The sequence below is a fragment of the Pieris rapae genome, chromosome Z (genome assembly GCF_905147795.1).
Source record: "Pieris rapae chromosome Z, ilPieRapa1.1, whole genome shotgun sequence".
Classification (NCBI taxonomy): domain Eukaryota; kingdom Metazoa; phylum Arthropoda; class Insecta; order Lepidoptera; family Pieridae; genus Pieris; species Pieris rapae.
In genome coordinates, this window is record NC_059534.1 from 3,722,080 (window position 1) to 3,744,849 (window position 22,770).

At 33.5% G+C, this 22,770-nt stretch overlaps 1 protein-coding gene across 2 annotated transcripts; it reads right to left on the reverse strand.

Moving 5' to 3' along the window:
* Nucleotides 1–28: 28 nt before the first annotated feature.
* Nucleotides 29–21,657, reverse strand: LOC111003409 (flotillin-1). Of its 2 annotated transcripts, XM_022273905.2 has the most exons (11): nucleotides 21,450–21,657; nucleotides 20,293–20,459; nucleotides 19,773–19,952; nucleotides 19,591–19,674; nucleotides 17,806–18,024; nucleotides 16,594–16,754; nucleotides 16,147–16,255; nucleotides 15,277–15,402; nucleotides 6,661–6,831; nucleotides 2,229–2,332; nucleotides 29–1,952 (listed from the first exon to the last, which is right to left on the reverse strand). In XM_022273905.2, the coding sequence occupies exons 1-10, from the start codon at nucleotides 21,499–21,501 to the stop codon at nucleotides 2,264–2,266; spliced, it is 1,338 nt and encodes a 445-aa protein (XP_022129597.2). In that variant the 5' UTR covers nucleotides 21,502–21,657; the 3' UTR covers nucleotides 29–1,952; nucleotides 2,229–2,263. The 2 variants fall into 2 exon arrangements, with proteins under 2 accessions (XP_022129597.2, XP_022129598.1); XM_022273906.2 differs by lacking the exon at nucleotides 2,229–2,332 and having other exon boundaries at nucleotides 21,450–21,656.
* Nucleotides 21,658–22,770: the final 1,113 nt, after the last annotated feature.

Consider the following 22,770-nt stretch of genomic DNA (forward strand, 5'->3'; position numbering starts at 1 on the left):
ATGTAAATGGTAAATAAAACAAAATAAATTTAGTTTCTGAATATAATACGAATAGAAATCACGTCAATACACATGCATAAAAATGTGAAAACACACACAGTTTTGTGCCACTCAGTGCGATATTCCATATTATTCGGAATGAGGAATTTAATATGAAGTCATTATTTTCCTCAAATAAGTTGGCTGTTAGAGCCACCAATTCAATGGAATTTAATAACTCATACATTCTTTGTATAAATAAAATAAATACAATCGGTGGTAACCACGCTCTTAGTAGAAAATATTAATGCTAACAGGTGTGTCGAAAATAAGAAAACAATCTAAAATCTTTTTTAAATAATTCCCAAATAAAACACTTGAGGCGGAAGTGTGAAGATAATTTTCCAACTGAGATTCACTAAAATATAACAGCTCTTTTAAACCTGTTTTATTAATATATTCATACTGCAATTTAAAGCTATGAACTCTGCTTAAATAATAAAAACAAATAAATTAGATATACATTATGGCACCGGACAACAATTTTAGTAACACAAAAATTAAGAATTCGTTTACTAAATGTTTTAGTAAATATAAAAAAATATATTCAAAGAAATTTAGAAGCAATACAGTAACAAAAAATATAAATTTATCATGTATGATATAAATAAAAAGGGCATTCTTAGTCAGTTTGGAGAATGAAGAAAACACACGACAAAAACTCACAAGTCACATGATCGACAAATTATGACTAGCTGCCGAAATCTATTTAAAATAGATATTTTTCATTGCTTAAAATTTAATACTTTGTCGCTTCCAAATGTTGAATTTCAGATCAATAGTTGTAATAGTCGACAATTAAGACCTAACTTACGTAGCTATGAAACTCGGGAAATGCTGTGTCAATATTATTATGTAAATAAAATTTATTGTGCGATACAAATGATATTGACACGTTAGTCCCGGCGAGACTCAAATTATTAGATATTTGTAAATTTTTAATATTCTAAAGTTCATACATAGATTTTATTATTATTATTGCCTTATCAGATGATTTTTAAACCTCACCGGGATCTAAAACTTGACTATTGAAAAATAATTTAGCGCTAGTTCACATAGTATTATTTTACTCCACAACATTCAATTATTCGGGCTTCTAGCACATGTGTCAGTTCATTTTATACTATTTAGCAATTATATAATCTTATAGTAATAGCTCACTTTGATTACTTACTATTGTAACTTAGCATTATAACCAAGACGACTACATTTTATCTTTGTCCACGACAGTCTTGTTAACAAATATGATTCTGGTCATAACTCATAAAAAAACATTATCTGTTACAAAATGTAAGGGCAGGGGCATCTTTCATCATTCAGACGGAATACAAAGCTTTGGGTTGTGGCATCGATTCGACTATGACTTATCCTCACTTAGTAAGGTCTAGGTTCGAGTATGAACCAGCGCTTATGCTAATACTCGTATTTGTACAGCTATTACTTAATGAATTTAGTATACAATATCAATCTCGTTAGAAAAATTTAAAAAATAACATCTACAAACACGCTAAGTTACCATAAGAATTTCTACATTGCCTCATTTGAACACCAAATAGTCTTAAATATCCTAACGACAGCTAAATAAAAAAATATAGGTATTTTCATTAGTATAACAGTCATTTGTAAACTACTGAGAACATTAGGCGATTGGTCGTAATTTTTTCACGCGTAAACAATTCGTTCGATCCACCCACCGAGTTCTCATTGCTGGCCCTTTTGTACTCATAGTCATACATAACTTAGATAATTCATAAAACATCGACACAATAATCAAATCTAGCTTTAAAATAGATTTGTTTGTACAGAGTAGAAGTAGCACTTGAATCGTTGGAAGTTAAGTATAGAATATTGCAATACATTTCATTCAAGCTAGTACACTCTTTACCACTAATTGTTTAAACGGTGCCGAGATCCTGTGGACAAAAAACCTGATTAATCATAAATAAATAAAATATGTTGAACTTCGTTAAACTTTTTCTGTTACACAGTAAGCATGCACAATGTTAGTGTGATAGAATTAATTTAGAACTTTTAACATAATAATGAAATAAGCAATGATAGACTGAGACAAGAATGATAATAGTGCACCGATTGAATATTAAATAAATAATAATATTGATTACGTTTACAAAACACAATGGGCCGAAACTATTATTCCTCTCTCAAATCGTTACTATAGTATTAGTTACCTCGACGACCATTATCTAATTGTGACCAATTCAAGTTATCGCGCTTTCCGCGTCGAGTCACCTCGAGCCGTTGGCGTGGGGACCGGCGTTGGCTCCGTCATACCCTGATCCCGGGGCAAAGTGTTAGTTACAAACAAGGTGCATGATCTACATTGATGACTATTATGTGTGCTATTTTTGACGACTTTGTCTAATGTTCTGTATTTACTTTGATTAGTGCGAATGTGTGATTAGTAATTGAGGATGATTAGTGCAGGTGTGTAGTGCAAGTAGAGTCTAATTCTCGTTTAGTGACTCGTAAATCAATCTGACGCCAAACAATAAAATGACATGTTTTGACAGGCACGCTGCGAGTGAGGGGGTAGGGATGTGGCTTCTCCCAGTTTACTCGCAAAAAATATAACACTCTTCTAATCACGTTACTACGCGGTCAACTAATCACCTGCACTAATCACTAATCAAAGCGAATACCTTTACATATCTCGTTATGCATATATGTGTTACGACGTAACACAATTTCTAATTAGTTTTTAAACGAAGTATCGTTTAGTTTATACAATGTCAGAAGAGCACCATCATCATGAAGGTACAAGTAAAATTAAGAATAAGTATATATTATTTTAGACAACAATAAAATTAGTTACTAAAAAATCCTTGACTTAAATCTTATGTGTTCGTTTTTTCTGCGGAATCTGGCTGCTGAGCGTAGCATTGGGTATATGTTTCGTGTTAAACTAGTCGCGTAATATGCATTTGTTTTTTTATTAATAAGATGATTGGATCTAAAAATATGTCTATTATATAGATTTTTTTTAAATGCTTCAAATACCATTGTTCATTTGTTAATTGATCTATATAACACAATTAGCCTGCAATGTAATCACAACATGTACGTGTCGTTAGTTCAAGATTTATGTTTAAAACAACGGAACTACTTGCATTCCTTTAACGTATGTTCTTCTATGATTTTAGCATCAAAAGAAAACTGAGTACTTTAAAGATCAATTTTTAATTATAAAATAATTATTATATTATACAAAATCATGATCAGTTGAGCAGCTTTTCAGTCACACATTGCTACCGGCAAATATGTAAAGCAGAAATGACCCTAAGAAAACTGAGAATTTAATCAAACATGTAAATACTATCTTGTATATAATACAAATTGACACACGTCACTTAGTCAATTGAAATGGTACATTTGCTGAAGGACGCAATTTTATTTATGAGACATGAAAAAATATCCTATTTTGCTTAATCACTTTTTTTCTTTAGATTTTATCAAAAAAATTAAATTTCGCTCAACATATTTAACTTACTTTTATGATATCTCGTTTCTTTTAAGTAAAAATTACAATAATAAAAATTTATTTATTCAATAAAACAAGCTTGTTATTTATCTTTTTTTAAATAAAACATAAAATTGCGGACATTTGCATCCTAGAAGCTAATATGTGAGTAAACAGTCTGTTTTCAAGCAAAATAACACTACTCTATCTAATGTTTAGTTTGGCCCTCAGATTGTAACATATCAATGGACTAACTGGCAATGTCGTGTTTTGTTTGGTTTACCCGTTGAATGTAAATAACGATATGAAATCATGCTTGCAAACAATACCCATACGATCTTTTCTTCGAATATTATAAATGTTAGTCATAGCTTGAAAGATGAAACACATAAATAAAATTACGTTTCGTCAATTTAAAAGCTACCAACTTCCCAACTGATAAATTTAGGTTTACATATAATAAACATGTAGATTGCAATAACAGATTAAAAAACACAATGTACAACAAACTCATTACCTTATCAACCTCATAAGCTAGATAATACTCAATAAATATTCGTACTACCTGTGTTTGCGAGATAATTAAAATTCAATAGCGGAAATGATAAGGTTTTCTGACGACATAGACCAATTTTTTGAGCCAATATAGCAAATTTTACATTTTCTTATAAAAAAACGATTCTGTAAATTTCTATACATTTTGAATCGTCAATATAAATATTTTGTAAAGATTATACTAGCAGCGTGTATGCTATTTCACATTTACCTACTGAACCTTAAGTTTGTTCGAGTATCATAGGTGTTTGATCCGAAAAAGGGTTCACCGACGCAACGTTGTAACCATGTTAGTTCTTTTTAGAGGAGAAATTGTTTATTATATAATAGTTTCTTAGTGAAAGTAAATCGTAAAATCAATTAGATCTTATTTCTAAAATATAGTTAACCGTAAGTAACCTTGTACGTACTTGAATTTTGATTTGGTGTATCATCTAATTAATTTGCCCAACGAGAACGAACAACGAAGAGCGCATTTCAGCTTTCTCTTTCATAGGAAATTCTACGATAGATTCAATCAACTATAACTAGTTATCTACAATCGTTGTTTTGCCATATAAATTATTAAAATTAGATATAAATGTCACTGTCTGTAGGATCAATTCAATTCAATAATATACCTCTCATCATTTAAACGTTCGCAATTTCGTTCGTTCGCACGTCTTGCCTCTGACTAGCACGAAAATGTATTTTAAGTTTGCTATCATATAGCCTATGATGCTCTTAACGTAGCTTACTTTTGGTTTATTTTTAATAAAGTCAGTTTAGTAGTTCCAAAGATTTCATTCAATAACACCACGAACCTCTTTAGTACTACGGCAATAGAGAGTAGAAGATTATGCAATCATTTTTTTTAAACTTAATCCTACTTATGAATGCGAGAAAGTTCGATGAATGCTTTCTATAAATTCATTCATAAGTAATAATTTTCGTCTATTATAATGAAGTTTCTAGAAAAAATTAAAATTGTTTTAGCGTTTATATGATAAGGTTGACCTACGATCTGAGATAAATACTATCTCTCTGTATTCGAGTTTCATTAGAACATACGAGTACATTATATTTCTGGATGTCATAATGAATACGCATGTATGTACTGTGATGCAATATACAAATCTATTTTACCTTAAACTAGTCTACCTTTATTACAAAACTGTTAATACAATGCGTGAGAAAATTAAATCGTCTATTTGTTTATAAAATTTTATTTTTGAATAATTACTGCCACGCTAGTGTTTATATTAGGTCCTTACGTAATAAATAGGCATTTTGACGTACTTTGACCTAAAATATCTCGTCTTTGGTTAGGAATTCCAAATTAAACTTTTTATAGCTATTTACTAGTTTTTCGAAAACCACAATTCATTTCCTTCTCAATTTCTTTTTCTTTGCGTCACCCTATTTATAAACTGGTAAACATGAAATATATCGTTATATACCTACGATAGTAAAAGTTTCATCGTGGCACCAGTGCAGCAGAAACCGATGTTGCCAGTTACATAGTACCTATCACTAGCATAAAATTTCGAGGGCAAAAAAATATTATGTTTTAAACAATGTGTTTCAGTCAAATAGTGTATTTAAAAGATTTATTAAAAATAAAGTTATTTAAAAATTAGCGTAACATGAAATTTACCTAACGTAATTTTTTGATTTGATTTATGAAATAAATACGAATAGCTATTCTATGCTTGTCTCTTTTCTAGGGTGACATCAATTTGCACTTATATATTTCTTTTCATCACAGCGTAATCACTATTCGGCAGACAGAGATTGTGATTATAGCAATTGTGACTAGAGTCAGATCAATTTTGTAACCCCAAACTAGGGAGCTCCTGTGAAAACTAGATTCCATCTCTTCCGCCGGGTGCGTGTTTAATAAACAAACAAAATATATAACGTAGTCTTAATCTTCAATCTGATTAAACAATTGTGTAAGATCTTCAGTATGCGTGAGTATGTATTTGTGAGAGATGGTATAAGCGTGCGTGCGTTGTGTCTTGAAGTGTCTAATGTTTCTTGTCATAATTGAAAATAAACAATGTTGAAATAAAGGACGCTTTAAGTATGGTCAAACAGCGGACGAGGCGGGACGGCGACTTGACGAGAGCAGTTGTAATTTACAAATTAATATAAGAAATATCACAAAGGCCCGTCGCGCTCGGCGATACAGATACCCATAGAAGACAACGTGCAGTGTCGTGCTAATCGCATTCGCAATCGTGTTACGCACTGTATAGAGTTAGGCTAAAGAGTTATAACCCATAACCACATATATTAAATTTTCATAAAAACAAATCAGTCCAAATTAAGCTGTGTTACCTTTTAAACCAACTTGCGAGAAAGAGAAAGGTCCTTGTTGACTGCATTATTTTTTTATGTAATAGAATGCAAACCGGTAGGACCTGATGTTAAGTTATACAGCCGCCCATAGACATAATATAATAAAATTATATTAGTATTGATCATGCTTCATTTTTTACAACTAGAAGTCGTCTTAGTTCACGATACACTTAATCAACACAAATTTACATATTTCACAAGGAAGCTAATACAAGATATTTCAATGTTTTATATTATAAACTCACCTTTATCTTGGAGATATCAACGCCTGTGACGCCCTTGACAAGGTCCGGGATGCTTTGGACAATACTCAGTACTTCGCCTGTTAATTTAGCAGCACCAACTTCACCGTCGCCGCAGGAGACCATTGTAACTTTACGGGCTCGAGATAATGGAGCAGCGACTTCAGCAGCAACCTAAAAAGAAAGATGTTCGTAACCTTTCTTGATTCCAAAAAAAAAAAGTTAAAACACCCAGCTGATAATATTGCGATGAATTCTCTCTATTCGATTCTCGGTGTATAATAATAAACGCCTGCTTTGTTACAACAATAACTAAGTATATTTCCAACACTTCTTATCCTTAAACAACCACACAGCTTACAATTTAACGTCCGTCTTGGTCAAGCGGATCGGTCCGACTGACCCCCGCTTCTTTTTGATCGTCTCAAGACGACTCGTCATTTTGTTCGTGAATGTTGGTATCGAGTCAATCGACTTACTTACATCGAGTAAAACATATTTAACAAATACAATCATCAAATAATCTATACTCTAAATTATAAATAATAATTTTAAGCATAATAAAATTGTAAAATAATAATAAGTTATCATAAATTCATTACATTCGGCCGTCCGACTACGTGCGATCTCCTGACGCACGGTATATAATCATGGGAAGGTTTTATAAATTCAAATAACTTACACTAACAAAATATTTTAGTTTCATGTGAACTAATTGTAACCTATCTATACATTTGGTTTTTATCATAAATTCATTACATTTACATCATTATTACAATCATTACATTCGGCTATTATTTGGATTCAGATTGATTGTGTGATAGTTTATTTGTCACTTTTGTTACTTTCGCTATCAGACGTACTACTGCTGCTAGCTACTGCATCTAAATTATCATTATGTTCGGACACATTTATATTGATCCACGGGCAAATCCTGTCTACCGCAACCACACTATCGAATTTATTTTTGCGTTTACTAAAGCCAGGTATTTCGACAATTTTATACCTATCATTGCCCAAAACTTTTGCTATTTTGAAGGGGCTTTATAAGTCGGGGCAGGAACTCTGTTTTGATCGCAGTTATGTTTTTGTTTAATTTGACTAGACTCAATTTGTACGAACTTCTTGCCTCACTTCTGTAAGGTTTGAATTAGGCTCGTTATTTATATCTAACATATTACTTAGGCTATCTTTCAATCTGGTTCCAAATAATGCTTCCGTAGCTGTCTTTTGAGTGGTGGAGTTTGGTGCATTATTAATTCCCCACTGAATTTTTCCTACACACATGTCCCAGTTCCGTTCGTCCTCACCGTCAGAATACTTTGCAAGTGAATTTAATATCGTTTGGTTATATCTTTCGGCTTGGCCGTTGGCTCTGGGACACGCAACAGCATTCAAAACATGTTTAATACCATGGGTATCACAAAAATATTTAAAAGCTGCTGAAGTAAAAGAAGTACCTCGATCTGATATAATTCGGGATGGTAAACCGAAGTCATAAAAAATATTTTGTAATACTTTAACAGTTGTTTTAGTCTTTGTATCCTTAACAGCTCTTACAAACAAATACTTGGTAAATCCATCCACTATGGTGAGAATGTAAACATTGCCTTTCTTGCTTTTGACAAATGGACCAAAGTGGTCAATGTGAATGGTGTGAAACGGGATGTTAACCTTCTCTATCGGATACAACTGACCATTCTTATGTCGAGACGTATTATCCTTATTATAAGCACACTTAATACAAGACTTAACATACTTTTTTACAAATCTACGTAACTTAGGAAACCAGAAAACAGATTGAATTTTCTCGGTAGTCTTTGATATTCCTAGATGACCTGCGTCATCATGGTTAGATTTACATATTTGCCATCGAGCACTGCGAGGAATTACTAAACAGAGCTTATCATCAACTCTCCTATATACTCTATTGTTCTTAATTAAATAGTTTCTCTTAATATCTTTAGCTTCTTCATCACACTCAGGCTTAAGAATTTTATATATTCGGGATATCTCAGGATCTGACATTTGTAAAGTCAAGAGCCAGTTATCAGTGTCGATACTGTAGACTGTAACTGCAGAGTTATCGATAACCTCGGGTTTTAATTTTGTGTTACGGCTCAGTGCGTCCACATGAGTCATGCGGATGCCTGGCCGGTATTCTATACTAAAATTGAACTCACTTATTAAAAACCACCACCTAGCTATTCGGGGTATTAAATCGCGTTTCGTTAATGTAGTTCGAATAGCGTTACAGTCTGTTACAATTTTGAACTTAATCCCCAACAAATATACCCTAAATTTCTTTAACGAACAAACAATTGCAAGGGTCTCGAGTTCATAAGAGTGCAAGTGACGCTCTTCCGGGGTGGTTTGCCGGCTAAAGTAAGCAATTGGCTTGAGAGCACGCGACTCCAGCTGCCATTGCATCAATATCCCACCCACGCCTAGAGAACTTGCATCCGTATGCAACTCAGTTTCAAAATTAGCATTGTATAGAGCTAAAACTGGTCGGTCAATTAACTTATCTTTTAAGGTATTAAACGAATGAAATTCTTTATCTGTCCATTTAAAAACATTACCCTTCTTGAGTAAGTTGGTAAGAGACCTGGCTATCTCACCGACACTTTTGATAAATTTTCTAAAATATCCTGCTAGTCCCAAAACTGACGGACTTCATGTACGTTCTGAGGAACAGGAAACTCTTTAACAGCTAGAATCTTACTTTCGTTAGGACGTATGCCTTCTGCAGAAATCTCATAGCCTAAATAGTCCAGGGTATTATTGAAGAATCGGCATTTAGATAATTTTAAAGTGAGCCCATTTTGCCGTAACAATTTCAAAACATTCTCTAACCTCTCAAATCCCTCCTCCAGGGTAACCGATGGCACAAGAATGTCATCCAAATAAGCCAACGCTCACTCATCACGTTTATTACCCAGCATTGTATTCATTGATCTCTGAAATACAGCTGGAGCATTCGCGAGACCAAATGGCATCCTTTTAAATTCATAATGACCATCTGGCGTCACGAACGCAGTCAATGGACGACTCTCTTCCGCCACCGGCACCTGATAATACCCAGAAATCAGATCTAACGATGTAAAGAATCTATTGCCACTAAGGTTAGTTAATTGATCATCGATTATCGGCAAAGAGAAACAATCCTTCCTCGTTTTACTATTGAGAGCGCTATAATCAACGCATAAGCGCTGTTCTCCTGTTTTCTTCCTTACCAATAAAATAGGACTTATTATATATCATAATTTGAATTAGACTCTTGTATAATATCATTTTGCAACAAGTCATTTATTATCTCCTTAACCTGACCTCTTTCCGAAAAGGATAATCTATACGGTCGGTAAACTACAGGTTTGTCATCCAATAAGTCTATTTTCATTTTAGTTGAGCTGATACAACCTATTTCTCCTAAATTAAATGCAAAGCAATCTCGATAATTGAGTAAAAGCGAATGAAGTCTAACTAATGCCTCTTTGTTAACTTGGGGACCAACATTTATGTCAGATATTAGTAAAGGCTCATATTCCGAATTATTTTTGGTTACTTTATTTACATAGGTACTATCTTTTTCAACAAAACAAGTTCCTTTAGCAATAGGGCATTTCTTGGATAATGTGAGATTTTGACCAGATAAATTTGTCACGGGCAAATAGTACTTTCCATCAACAACCCTATAAATTCCCTGGTGCAAATAATGCTCTTTCCTAGGCTCACCATTACAATAACCTTCAATATAAATATCTCCACAGAAGTCAGCGTCAGATGCGGTAGCTTCAACTAACCGTGATAATGAAATGTCGGTATCGTTATCAAGATTTAACTTCAAACATTTTACCGGCTCTGGTATGGTATCGATATCAGGGCTCTGGTAAAAAGTTAACTGACGACTATTCTTAAATACTGTAACACAAGGAAGTTCAGTAACATTTTGACCAATAAGTAAAGCCGACTGAAGGAAATGATTGCTAACCACCAGTACCTCTACATTAACCTTAACTTCATCTAATTTCAAATCGACGTTGGTCCTATATACTGGAAATACTTTAGAGTTCCCGAACCCTTTGTTTACTGGCAACTCCGTTGAGTTTTTAGTTAAATTCGGACTTTGAGCATCAGATTCCCTGATTAAACTACATTCACTGCCGAAATCAATAAATGCAGTTAAAGACTTATCGTTTACCTTAACCGTTTTGTAAAATTTGTCGCTGTTGTTACTGAGGGTAGATATAGTTAAAAATTTGTTTAGGCTCATTTCGCAAGATCAACGGCTCTAGTTTACAATTATCGCTGTTGTGGCCTACCTGGTGGCATTTTACACATTTCGTAAGAGGTTTAGGGCATCGAAGGTAAGGGTGTCCCTTTGAGCGGCAATTGAAACAAGTTAACAAACTTTCGCCTGAGGATGATGCAGTGTTACCCGTTCGAACTATCGTATTATCGCTACGTTTCCTATTGAATGTTTTATTTTCTAACATAGGACGTTGGGAGCTTAGAAAATTCAACAAGTCTTCCGGTTCGCGACAAGTCAGTGCCTGTGCACTGCTTCTAATAGATGTATCTAGTATTCCGTGGATAATACAATCGACGGCCTTTTTGCCTCTTATTTCACATCTGTTCAACAACGTTAACTTATCGTAGAAGTACTCACGTAAACTTTCGTTACTACGAGTACTGCGAGATAACATTTCTTCGAGAAGCCGACCATAATTTTGCTCATTTGGGAAAGCTCTTGTAAGTTTGTCCTGCCACTCTGACCAATTGAAAAAAAAGCTAGGAAGGGCTTCGAACCACTTCTTTGGCAAGCCAGACAGTTTCTGCAGAGCAAAATGTATGGTCTGCTTCTCGTCCCATTCATAGATTAAAGCACATTCATTTACTTTCCTAACCCAACAGTCGATATTCTGAGTTTTACTTGACGGATCAAATTCTGGTATTACATTGTTGAGAAGATTATTATTTAAATTACTTATCTTGCACTTATGCCCTTGAAGGGTATTAAATATATCCAGTACCTGTTCAGTAGACCAACTACCTTTTTCCTTGGATCGTCTCTTACTTGCACACCGTGAACTACGGCGTGACTCACTGTTGGAGGAGGAGGAGCTGGAAGACTCTTTGCGTTTCTTCTTTGATCGCTTTTTGCCTCTCTTAGACTTAGCTGCTGCCTTGGAGGAAGACCGTGAACGCTTTCTCTGAAATTCATCATTACGAGAAGGCGAGCCTTCGGGAGTCATCGCTTCATCAATATCCATACCTCAAAAATAAAATATCATTTTATTATGTTAGTATATCAATTCATTATCTAGACGTACTAAAACTATAAGGATATATGTTTTATTTAACATTTCAAAATTAAGTATTTAAAGAAATAAACTTCATTTATTTGAAATTAATCCTTGACTGAAAATAAACTACAATAATGATTTCGTTAACGTTGACACGCTCTAAGGGATACATTTTATAGGCATACTTAGCTTCTTATTTTTTTTTTAGTTTTGCTTCTTCTAGGTACACATGACCTCTACTCTAACTTACTACACGCTCACAGATCAGGAGGCATACATAGCCTCGAGTATCTAAAGCACACTTGGCTTCCTATTGTAGGCACACATAACCTCTAACGACTAAGCACACATGGCTCGATAGGCATACATAGCCTCTAGCAGCTGAAGCACACTTGGCTTCCTATTGTAGGCACACATAACCTCTAACGACTAAGCACACATGGCTCGGTAGGCATACATAGCCTCTAGTATCTGAAGCACACTTGGCTTCCTATTGTAGGCACACATAACCTCTAACGACTAAGCACACATGGCTCGGTTGACGTACATAATCTCTAGTAGCCAAAGCGCACGTGGGGCGTTCGATTTCTAATCATTTATAGAAATAACATTAATAGTCGTATAAAACACTTGTACGCGCCTTAGATTGGGTCTTGTCCCGCTTCTGAATTGCGATGAATTCTCTCTATTCGATTCTCGGTGTATAATAATAAACGCCTGCTTTGTTACAACAATAACTAAGTATATTTCCAACACTTCTTATCCTTAAACAACCACACAGCTTACAATTTAACGTCCGTCTTGGTCAAGCGGATCGGTCCGACTGACCCCCGCTTCTTTTTGATCGTCTCAAGACGACTCGTCATTTTGTTCGTGAATGTTGGTATCGAGTCAATCGACTTACTTACATCGAGTAAAACATATTTAACAAATACAATCATCAAATAATCTATACTCTAAATTATAAATAATAATTTTAAGCATAATAAAATTGTAAAATAATAATAAGTTATCATAAATTCATTACAATATGAAATTAAACTGGCTTCATTATTATATATAATAATAATAATTAATACATAGGACAATACGAAATATACGTCATACGATCAAAAAGGTGTGTTGCCCAAAAACACCAGCGGTTTACCTAATTGGTGTATAACTGTCGGTATTAAAAGGTTTTCATGAACCTATACGTCTATTTATCTTTTTTTACCTAATTTCACCAAATATAAATAGTCGCAGGAATACCTATAACGGTGATAATAAATTATTTTATTCCAATCCGCTGAAATTAACGCTGTCATTCCTAAAAAGTTAAGTGTAAGTTAGCTTATCACTATTTATTGGTTTTCTAACTTAACCTATCAGGATATTATGATATTAAAAAAGCTAATAAATATCCTCTGAAATTAATCAATTACACTTTTTTTCTCTTCCATTAATAGTAATAATTTCTAAATTAAATCTCTCGCTTAGATCACATAATATTTATAATTTATGAAATCTATTTTTTTATAAATAAAGCCTGCTCTCTATTAATGTGAATAAATAATTAATTTCCAAAACATTATTTTTAATTATAAGTGAAGAAACCGGTATGTCTTAAGATAAAATATTTAGTACACGTGTAAATTTCTTAAAGACGACAAAACGTAAAAAATATCGATTAGAACAACCTTGACGATTTAATTAAATAGTTTCGCCTTTATCAGTGTCATGGTGTATATAATAGTCATTAGCTATACTTGATAATATTAAAATTCACTCTGAAAACGATATTTTTCTACAAAATAAAATTGTTTTTAATGATTATAATGTAAATTTAAATTTTATATTAGTGAAACCTATTGTGGATACATCCAATGTGTTTATTTTATGTTTTATTTTAAACTTTGTTTTTATTGTAAAGATTTATCTGTTTTTTTTCTAAATAAATAAATATTGACAATGTTAGACTTGATATCGCTTAATGAACTATCTTTATCACAAATTATTTATTATCTTGGACCTTGGTTCGTAGAGAAGCAATTAGTTTGGAAGGCAAATTTCTAAACAGTTCTAAAAGTCCATCGGGTACAAATAGTACAAATAAGATCAAAATATATGTAGATGTATCAATGTCAAAAATAAATTTAACGGCCTTAATTTACGGCCAACTCTTAAATCAATTTAAAACAAGAAACTTCGCCACGCCTTTCAATTAGTGTTTTATTTTAGAAATAATAATTAATTTGCTCCACCCGTCATGGATGAATCGTGAAATTAAACGTTTACCAGAATTGGGCGTGGCTAAATAGTAGCAAGAACTAGTTATAATGAAAAAGTATTAATACCGTACTTCAATATTTTTTAAAGCATTTTAAGTTGGTCTACGAAGAGTACTTTTCTTACTATATGCAAATTCAGTCAAGGGATTTAGATTTAACGTCGTTACAGCCAAATAGTCGCTACAACCAAGTTTGTAATAAATGAAATATGTATTAATGAATTGATATAGTCAAGTACAGTTACGAAAAACCTAAATCGTAAACTTTTCGTTCAAATTACGTCTAAACTAGATCGTAGCCACACAATTTCGTGTATCTGTTCCAGTAAAGTAGTTAAATCAGAGAGTTAATTGAATCTCTAGACAGTTTATTAAATATCGATATTCAATCAAGTCACTAAACTTCCGTCAGACTAGTGACTGAAAGAATTGAGTGATAAGTGTGTCGTCAGCATAACACATTAGGCTGACGCATTGCAGATGTGAGTCACGAAGGACTCAGTTATATCCGATGTTCCATAGGAGTACCGAGTAGGCCTAGAACAGACCCTTGTGGAACACCACACTAAACCCTATGTTCCTTCCAACCTCCCCGACCCGGGTAGATTGTTGACTGACCTAACCTAACCATTTACAAAAAACAAAACACGGAATTTCCAAGCAAAAAGTAATCATCTGTGTCTGTGCATTAATCAACACGCTAGCTTTCGGTCAGACAGATACTTAAACGTTTTAGACGCTGCTTTATTTAAATCAAAATGCTAGCGACTCTCTCATTCAATTAACTCTCTGATTTAACTACTTTACTACGACATATCTATTGCGTAATCATTTTATTTCTTAAAAATCAAGTAAGGCTATGCCTTTGGTGCCAGACATATGTAGAGAATGTCGTTTCAAATCGCACATAAACGTCCATTCGTGTGTTTCGAACACACGACATCAGGTCTATTTAAAAGCCAATAAACTTTAAAAACATGATTAAAAAAATTTTTGGCCTAAAGGATTAGCAATCTGTCTTCTTAAATCTAGATATTAAGTTACCCTTGGCAAAGTGTCCAGCAACATATCAATCATTGCAGCAGATCCATATTCATCCCACGCATCTGCTTTCTTCGCCATTTGTTCGGCATCGGCGACTGCATTGGCTTTAATAGCAAACGCCTCAGCCTGTGAAAATTATAAAATACGTCAATTTGTGGCTAAATTTTCTTATTTTATGTTACAGGAGGCTCATCTAACGTTACGTGATACCCGCCCATCGACCCTGCCGAAAGGCTCGCGAGTGAGTGCTGGCCTTTTGAGAATTGGTACGCTCTGATCTTGAAACACCCTTAGTCAAATTGGTTGGAAAACTCTGCAGTGGTATACAGGTTTTATACCTGCCTACCTAACATTGGTTGAAAACCGAAAAGTATAAATGCTGTCAATGCTAGAGGCTCGGTAGTGCGTTGCTGGATGACGCCATTTTTCCCTGGGTGGCCATCACTTAAACCTAGCCTTCCTGCCCGTTTGCCTAGAAAATCTGAATACATTTCGTGAATCTCGAAACCTACTGCATCCAGCATGTTTTTATAGTCCTTGAACTAATGAAGGATTTTAAGAAAAAAAAAATCGAAAAATATTAAATCCATTATTTGTTTTTTTTTTACATATATGTAGCAACATTCTCAAGGGAGTTATGACAGCGGCATGTCTATACATCGAGCCCCCTCCACTCGGCTGTCGGTTTTTTGGCGAATCCCTTTGAATGTTACATTACAAGTCAGTCGCCATTTTGACTGCAACTGTAGATGGGATGGGGCACAGACGAATCGCGAATATTCATCACAACGAGCAAATATTCATGCAATTTACATCGAGCGAGAATTCGATGTCAGTCGCCACCTTGACGATTTATTTTTTTAAACGTACCTCTCCGCGAACTTTGACCGCCTCCGCTTCTGCCTCCGCTTCAAGAACAGTCTTCAGCCGGCGAGCTTCAGCTATCTTCTCCAAACGGTACTTTTCTGCCTCCGCTGGTCTATAACAAAAATGAAAAGTTCACTTAAACACGATGGCTTAAAAGCATTTGCAAAACATTTGTAAGTGTAAAATGCGTGGATCTCAAAAATTACTGAACAGATTTTTATGAAATTTAGACTTCCTAAGTAATAGCTTCAGTCCGATAAATTTTCGGACAGATACACTTAATTAGCACACGCGGTTTGAAGGTCAAATAGCTCTTATATTAAACACACATATGACTCCCAAAACACACACATACAAAATATGATCTCCAGTACTGTATTAATGTGGTGACAAAGCGAAACAAACAAACAAAAATATTAGTTAGGTCAGAATTCTTAAAAAAAATCTCACTTGCGAACCGTAGCCTCCAACTCTCTCTCACGTCGTTGAACTTCCCATTTCTGGACATTGATCTCCTGGGTACGTTCGACAACAGCTATTTGCATTTGTTCCTCTTTAATTCGTTGCTTCGTTTTCGCCGCTTGCAGTTCGTAGGCCATTTCCGCTTCCGCCTGAAATGGTAATATAATATATATGTAATGTGTGCAGTAGGTTTGGCAAACTTTTTTGTAGATATTGATGTCTAATAAAACTTTAGCCCATCACTTTGATCTATTATCAATGGTTTTCGCAGCGTATGCTAAAAACGGGATTTTCATTGCCTTTTTTTAAAACCTATATTAAGTACTTATACAAAGTTAAGTTCACACAAATCCCTAATTTTATAGCAAATATTCTATAACCAATATAACAGGAATAATGTAGGATTATAATAGTGAAATAACTTTTTAAATCAGTTTAGCAGTTTTGAAGGCACGTCAATTTAAAAAAAAAATCCTTTACATTGTAAGTGTGGATACAACTAACTAACTTAATTAGCCGTTCAATTAACAGTCTAGCATTTTAACTAAATGGCGCCGTTTAACTAGCGGCGTGAAAGATGTTCAGCCAGTTGATCTAACAGCTTAAATGACTTGAATAGACGACGTTTCATTACTTGCCTAGCCTTTTGACTGTTAATTTAAATTTAATTTAACTCTCTTTCACTCTCAAACACGAAACCAGACTCTTCAAACTGTCAGTATTGCGTACAAAGTTTCATGAAAAATAACAAGAAAAATGGAAGAAGAATGAATAATGAGAGTTTAACTCGAGCAATTGAATTTTGAAATAAATATTTTTATGTCATATATTTCATCGTTTTTTATTCCAAAGAAATAATGACTATCGAAATAATGACTATCGTAAGAATGGCCTAAGCATTAGCGATCCATTATCCAGCTACAGCTGAATATCTATTAGGCCGCTAGTTAAACGCGTTTAGTTAAAAGGCTATGCTGTTAATGCAGGGCTAATATAGTTGGGTGCGAAATATAAATGGAGTGAAATATTGATTGAGACAAAGAACTCTTCGGGTTTCTAAATGTCCTCTGATGAGTGATTCCTGAATCTATTTGGGTTAAACTTGAACCGACCCTCAGTTTGAAATATATCTAATTTTATCACAACTTTGTTTCTTGGAGTCTTTTTGACATACACAAAAATCCATCGAACATCGAATACCTTTATGGTTTGTACTTCCACATCATAGGCGGCTTTTTTCAATTCGAAATCTCTTTGCGCTTTCGATATTTCGGTGTCGTTGAGGAATCTCGCTGCCATTCTTTGTTCCTCAGCCATTGCCTCCTTAATTCTGGCTTCAGCATGAGCTTCAGCCTCTCCAATTCGAGCGTCCCTTTTCACTTCTGCCGTACGCGCCATGCCTAGTGCCTTGAGGTATCCCTAAAAATAAAAAAAATATTATTGCACTATATCCAAGCAACAAACTGTCTACACACAGGAGAATTTAAACCATTGTTTGGTTGAGATAATATTTTTCTGTTCTTATTATAAAAACCGAAATGTGTTTTTTGACGATACTAAAATAACTCTATCGGGCGTTTCTGTTCACAGGTTTATTTATAATTGTAGTCGATATATCGTTTATAAAACAACGAATCTATAGTAATATTTCCAATTGTGAGCCTTATTAAAGGTTTTATCTAAAAATAAAATCTTATTATCATCTCTAATGACATCATGTTCACCTGAGTTGATAGTGCACAGGTGTGTATGCAGACATAAGTGCACTTAGATCCATACACCGGAGATAAGAGTAATCTAAGATAATCTAACAGCATCAGAACATACAGGTTTAGGTACTCATCAGAGGCACAAGGGCTACCAATGAAATTCTTTATAAAACTTACTATTGAAGATAACAATATTTGTACGATTTCACACTCTTCCTCATTTTTTCCGTCATTTTCATTACTTACACTTAGTAAGTAATGAAAATGACAAATTAAAATAAATGTCAAAACAAAGCTATATAACACCCGCTTACTTCCCGTCTTAAAATATGGCTTACAAACTTGGGCACTCATTAAAGTGCAAACCAGGAAACTTAAAACATGCCAAACAGCAATGGAAAGAAGCATTCTAAATATCAGAATCATAATAAACGGCACGAAAATTGAAGACTTCACAACGAAGTTACGAAGACCGAAATGAAAATGACTGGTCATATAATAGGCGGTTTAGAAAGAGAAGAAAACAAGCTAGAACTGTCTAGCTTGTTTTCTTTCGAAGCTGGGAGGACGAATTTAAGTAAAAATAAAACCGATTTTGACACACACGAGAAATATTTTTATTAATTTATATGCATGCATGACGCTATTTACTACAATGCATCTACTTTTCATATAATTTCCCGTTTTTTTATTATCTTACCGTCAAACTTGTTTGTAGCATAATGATTTTTTTAAATTCTACTATGATTAAATTAAGCATAAAACCTTAGACAAGCCTTCTTAAATTAACACTACTGAGCCTATTTCTACAAGCACCACGCTAATTTATAAAGGAGCATACCTTCGCCTCCTGCCATGCCATGCCATGTTAAGAGAAACAAATATGACAAGTAAATGGCTATTATGATTATTATAAAATCTACTAAATTACAAAATGCAGGCATGCTATTTGCCTTTAATGATATTGCTTAAAGTAATAAACAAATTTAAGTAAATGGTGGAAAACCTGACTTCAAAATCTTTATATGTACATCTAAAATCAGCAGCAAAAAATTTTTTTTTTGTTTAAATAAATAAGTTTAAATTGATTTAATATATATACTTATTACATCCAAGTTTTTTTGAAGTCAGTCGAAAATAAAAAGCCCCTTTGTCAGACTTGGAACATTTAAAATTAACATTAGGGCCAAATATCAGCAATTGCCTGTGACTAGAGGTGACTTAGGGACTCTTTTGTAATCAAAATAATTTTTATTGTAATTTAGTGTTAACATACCTCTTCATCTCTTATATCTTTAAGAGTATAGGAGACAACAGTTATTCCCATATTGATAAGATCACTGGAGGCAACTTCAAAAACCTTAAATAAATTAAAAAACATATTAAACAATCAATTCATAGAAACAATTAGAAAAAAAACAAAGTTTACAATGAAAAAGATGATCAAACAATACATACTTTTTTTGAAAATATTTTTCTATCCTTGTATATTTCTTCTACTGTCATTGACCCCATAATAGCACGCTGATGACCTTCAAGAGTCACAAGGGCTATATGTTGAATTTCTTGCTCTGTTTTACCCAAGAACTGCTCACAGGCTGATAGAAGCATCTCTGCATTCTGGCCCTGGATCTTAACCTGCAATTATAAAAATTATAAACTTTATAAGCCAACGATCTGAATAAATATTTTAAATGGCAGGCACTAGCTATGGCTAAGTTCAACAAAATTTTCAATTAAAAATAGCAAAGCAATGTGAATATTTTTTCTGTTTTCTTCTTTGCTTTCACTATTGCTTGACAAGTATGCAATCTATTTATTATTTCATTACACAATATATACCCCATAAATATTTTTATAGGATAAAAGATTATCTAAAACATCTCTCTAGAGTCTAGACTAACACATTGTCCTTGGAGGACCATTTAAATAATTAAGGTCAGAACAATAATAGCAATGACTAATGTAGATTGATTACCTGTGCGATGCCAGTCACAGATATGGGCACACCCTGAATTGTATAAACTGTTGGAGACTCTACTTGCAAGGTCATTGTGTTGAGCGATATTCTTTGTACACGTTGAATTGCTGGCCAGACAAATGCTCGACCACCCGGTACCAAAAGGGGCTTGGAATAACAGCAGCCTAAGTAAAAGATAATGTTATTAACACATACTTGTTAGCTATTAAAAATGAAGTAATTTATATGCAAAGCATCCCTTATAAATGAATGGTTAATAATTAATCAAACTATATATTCATATATTATATTAGTTAATAAGAAGTCGCAATTCTGAATTCAATTATTAAAATTCGCAGTTAAGGCAATTAGCATTTAAGATATATGTAGATGATTAATAAATACAATTCTTGCCCAGTACTTGTTTTGGGATAGACTAATATTTGTAATTGACTGGTTTTCTTTATAAGCAAGCAAATGCCTTTGTTTGCCATTGAATACGATAAAAGGGATAGTTAAAATGGGAAATGCATCTACAGTTATTTCTTGAGAAATTCTATGAAGCACTATGTGGTACAATCATGTGTATACCCTATAATAATCGAAAATATAAAATTAACAGTACTTCTATCCCATTTCTGTGCTCAAATATAATAATGTTCACTCTTCCTGCATGATGTTATTTTTTAAAGCTATCTTCTACTGTCTCAAGACAGTGTCATCTGGTACTTATCTAATCAAAGAGTCTTATAAGAGTGTAACCGCCCACCAAAACCAGAATTTGTTCATAATATTGACTTATTTAAAATTAAATACAATTAAAAGTTACTCTATAAAAATACATACTTTTTGTTTATTATTAACATATCAAAAAGTATTTTCCACATCAGACACTTACTTTATTAATTAATAAATTACTTAACCGAAGCAGACCATATATATGTTAGACGCAAAAGTATAACATCAACCAATTACCTACGACTCATACAAGGAAAAGCACGCGAAAATCGCAAAGCTCATATATATATATATATATAAACTGAATTAGTTCAGTTAAATCGTAAATTTATCAACGTTTACTATGTTATCATAATAATAGAGAAAACAATAGCTGTATTAGAGTACCGCAAATTATATACCGCCCAGAATATTGGGCTAGGTAAAGATCAACTTACCCGAAACAACAAGCGCTTCATTGGGTCCACAAGTCACAAATCCCCAGGTCATGTTCGATTGTTGAAATATATCAATTCAGTTTAACAAATCAATAATAAAACAAAATTACACTAATGATTGAAATCAAACATAAATCTTATTATTTATCAAAAAGCGGCCAAAAATAGCAATGGTGGGGACTGAGAACATCCGAAACGCCAATCGAAAAAATGATGGATGACAATTGACTGTTTTGTATTGACATCTAACATGAAAAGAAATATCCATAATATCTTGACAGATAACAATTATTGGCTTTGGTCTATAACAGTGCGCGCCAGTTAAGTCTGCGCGCGACTGGTGGCGTAGCTAATGTTGCTAGCTATGGAAAATTGCTTTCCTATCATAAACATAAATGGGAGATAAGGAAATAATGTAACTAGGTACATCAATTAAACTACGACCAAAAAATAACAAGCAATTACTGCTTTTTATAATATCAGGTCAATTTCTTAATAGCTTAAGACCGCCTGGACCGATTTTAATGTTTGTACTTTAAAAATAGAGATAGATAGAATGAGAACAACAAAGAAAAATTGAGATTTTTTATTAGGGATCTAACAGATCATATATTTTAATGTACTTACTTTGCAGGAATTGAAATATATGACGAATAGAGTGTGCATTTGACCAAGACCGAAAATACAATATCGCATAAAAATGCAATATACTTGGGATAAGTAGGAAAACAAAATTTACTTACCATCTTTCCTGCCTACAGCACATCAAGGTACACAGCAGGAATTTTGTGACATTTTCGTAAGGGGGCACAGCGACACAGAGAAACGGAAGCTCAACTCATCATTCAGCAGATGCACGATAAACCACACAGAAATACACTCTAACAAGTCACACAACCATTTGCATTGTAAGTGTAGGTACCCTTAACACACAAACAAAAAGTTTAACGTTTTGGATACCAAATTATAATTTCTGTAATACTGTGCTATTTTTGAGTAAAAACATTATTATGCTCAAAGTTATATATTCTTCAATTTGTCTATAAAAATATCATATGTTTTATATTTCTCCCAGTTTAAGAATATATTATTTAATCGTAGCAACACCGCAATTATTTAACAATTTTTACCTTAACGATTTGAGAGATGGCGCAATAACAATTAATAAAACTGAATTTTTGTTTAACAGTCCGACGTAAATCCTCAGGCCAACAATATAGTTGAACTTCATGTAGTTACGCCTTTACCAACTAGATTGCGCTACGTGTACTAAAAATGAGCTTATCTTGACTGCCCAATTCTATGAAGCCAATATTAAAAT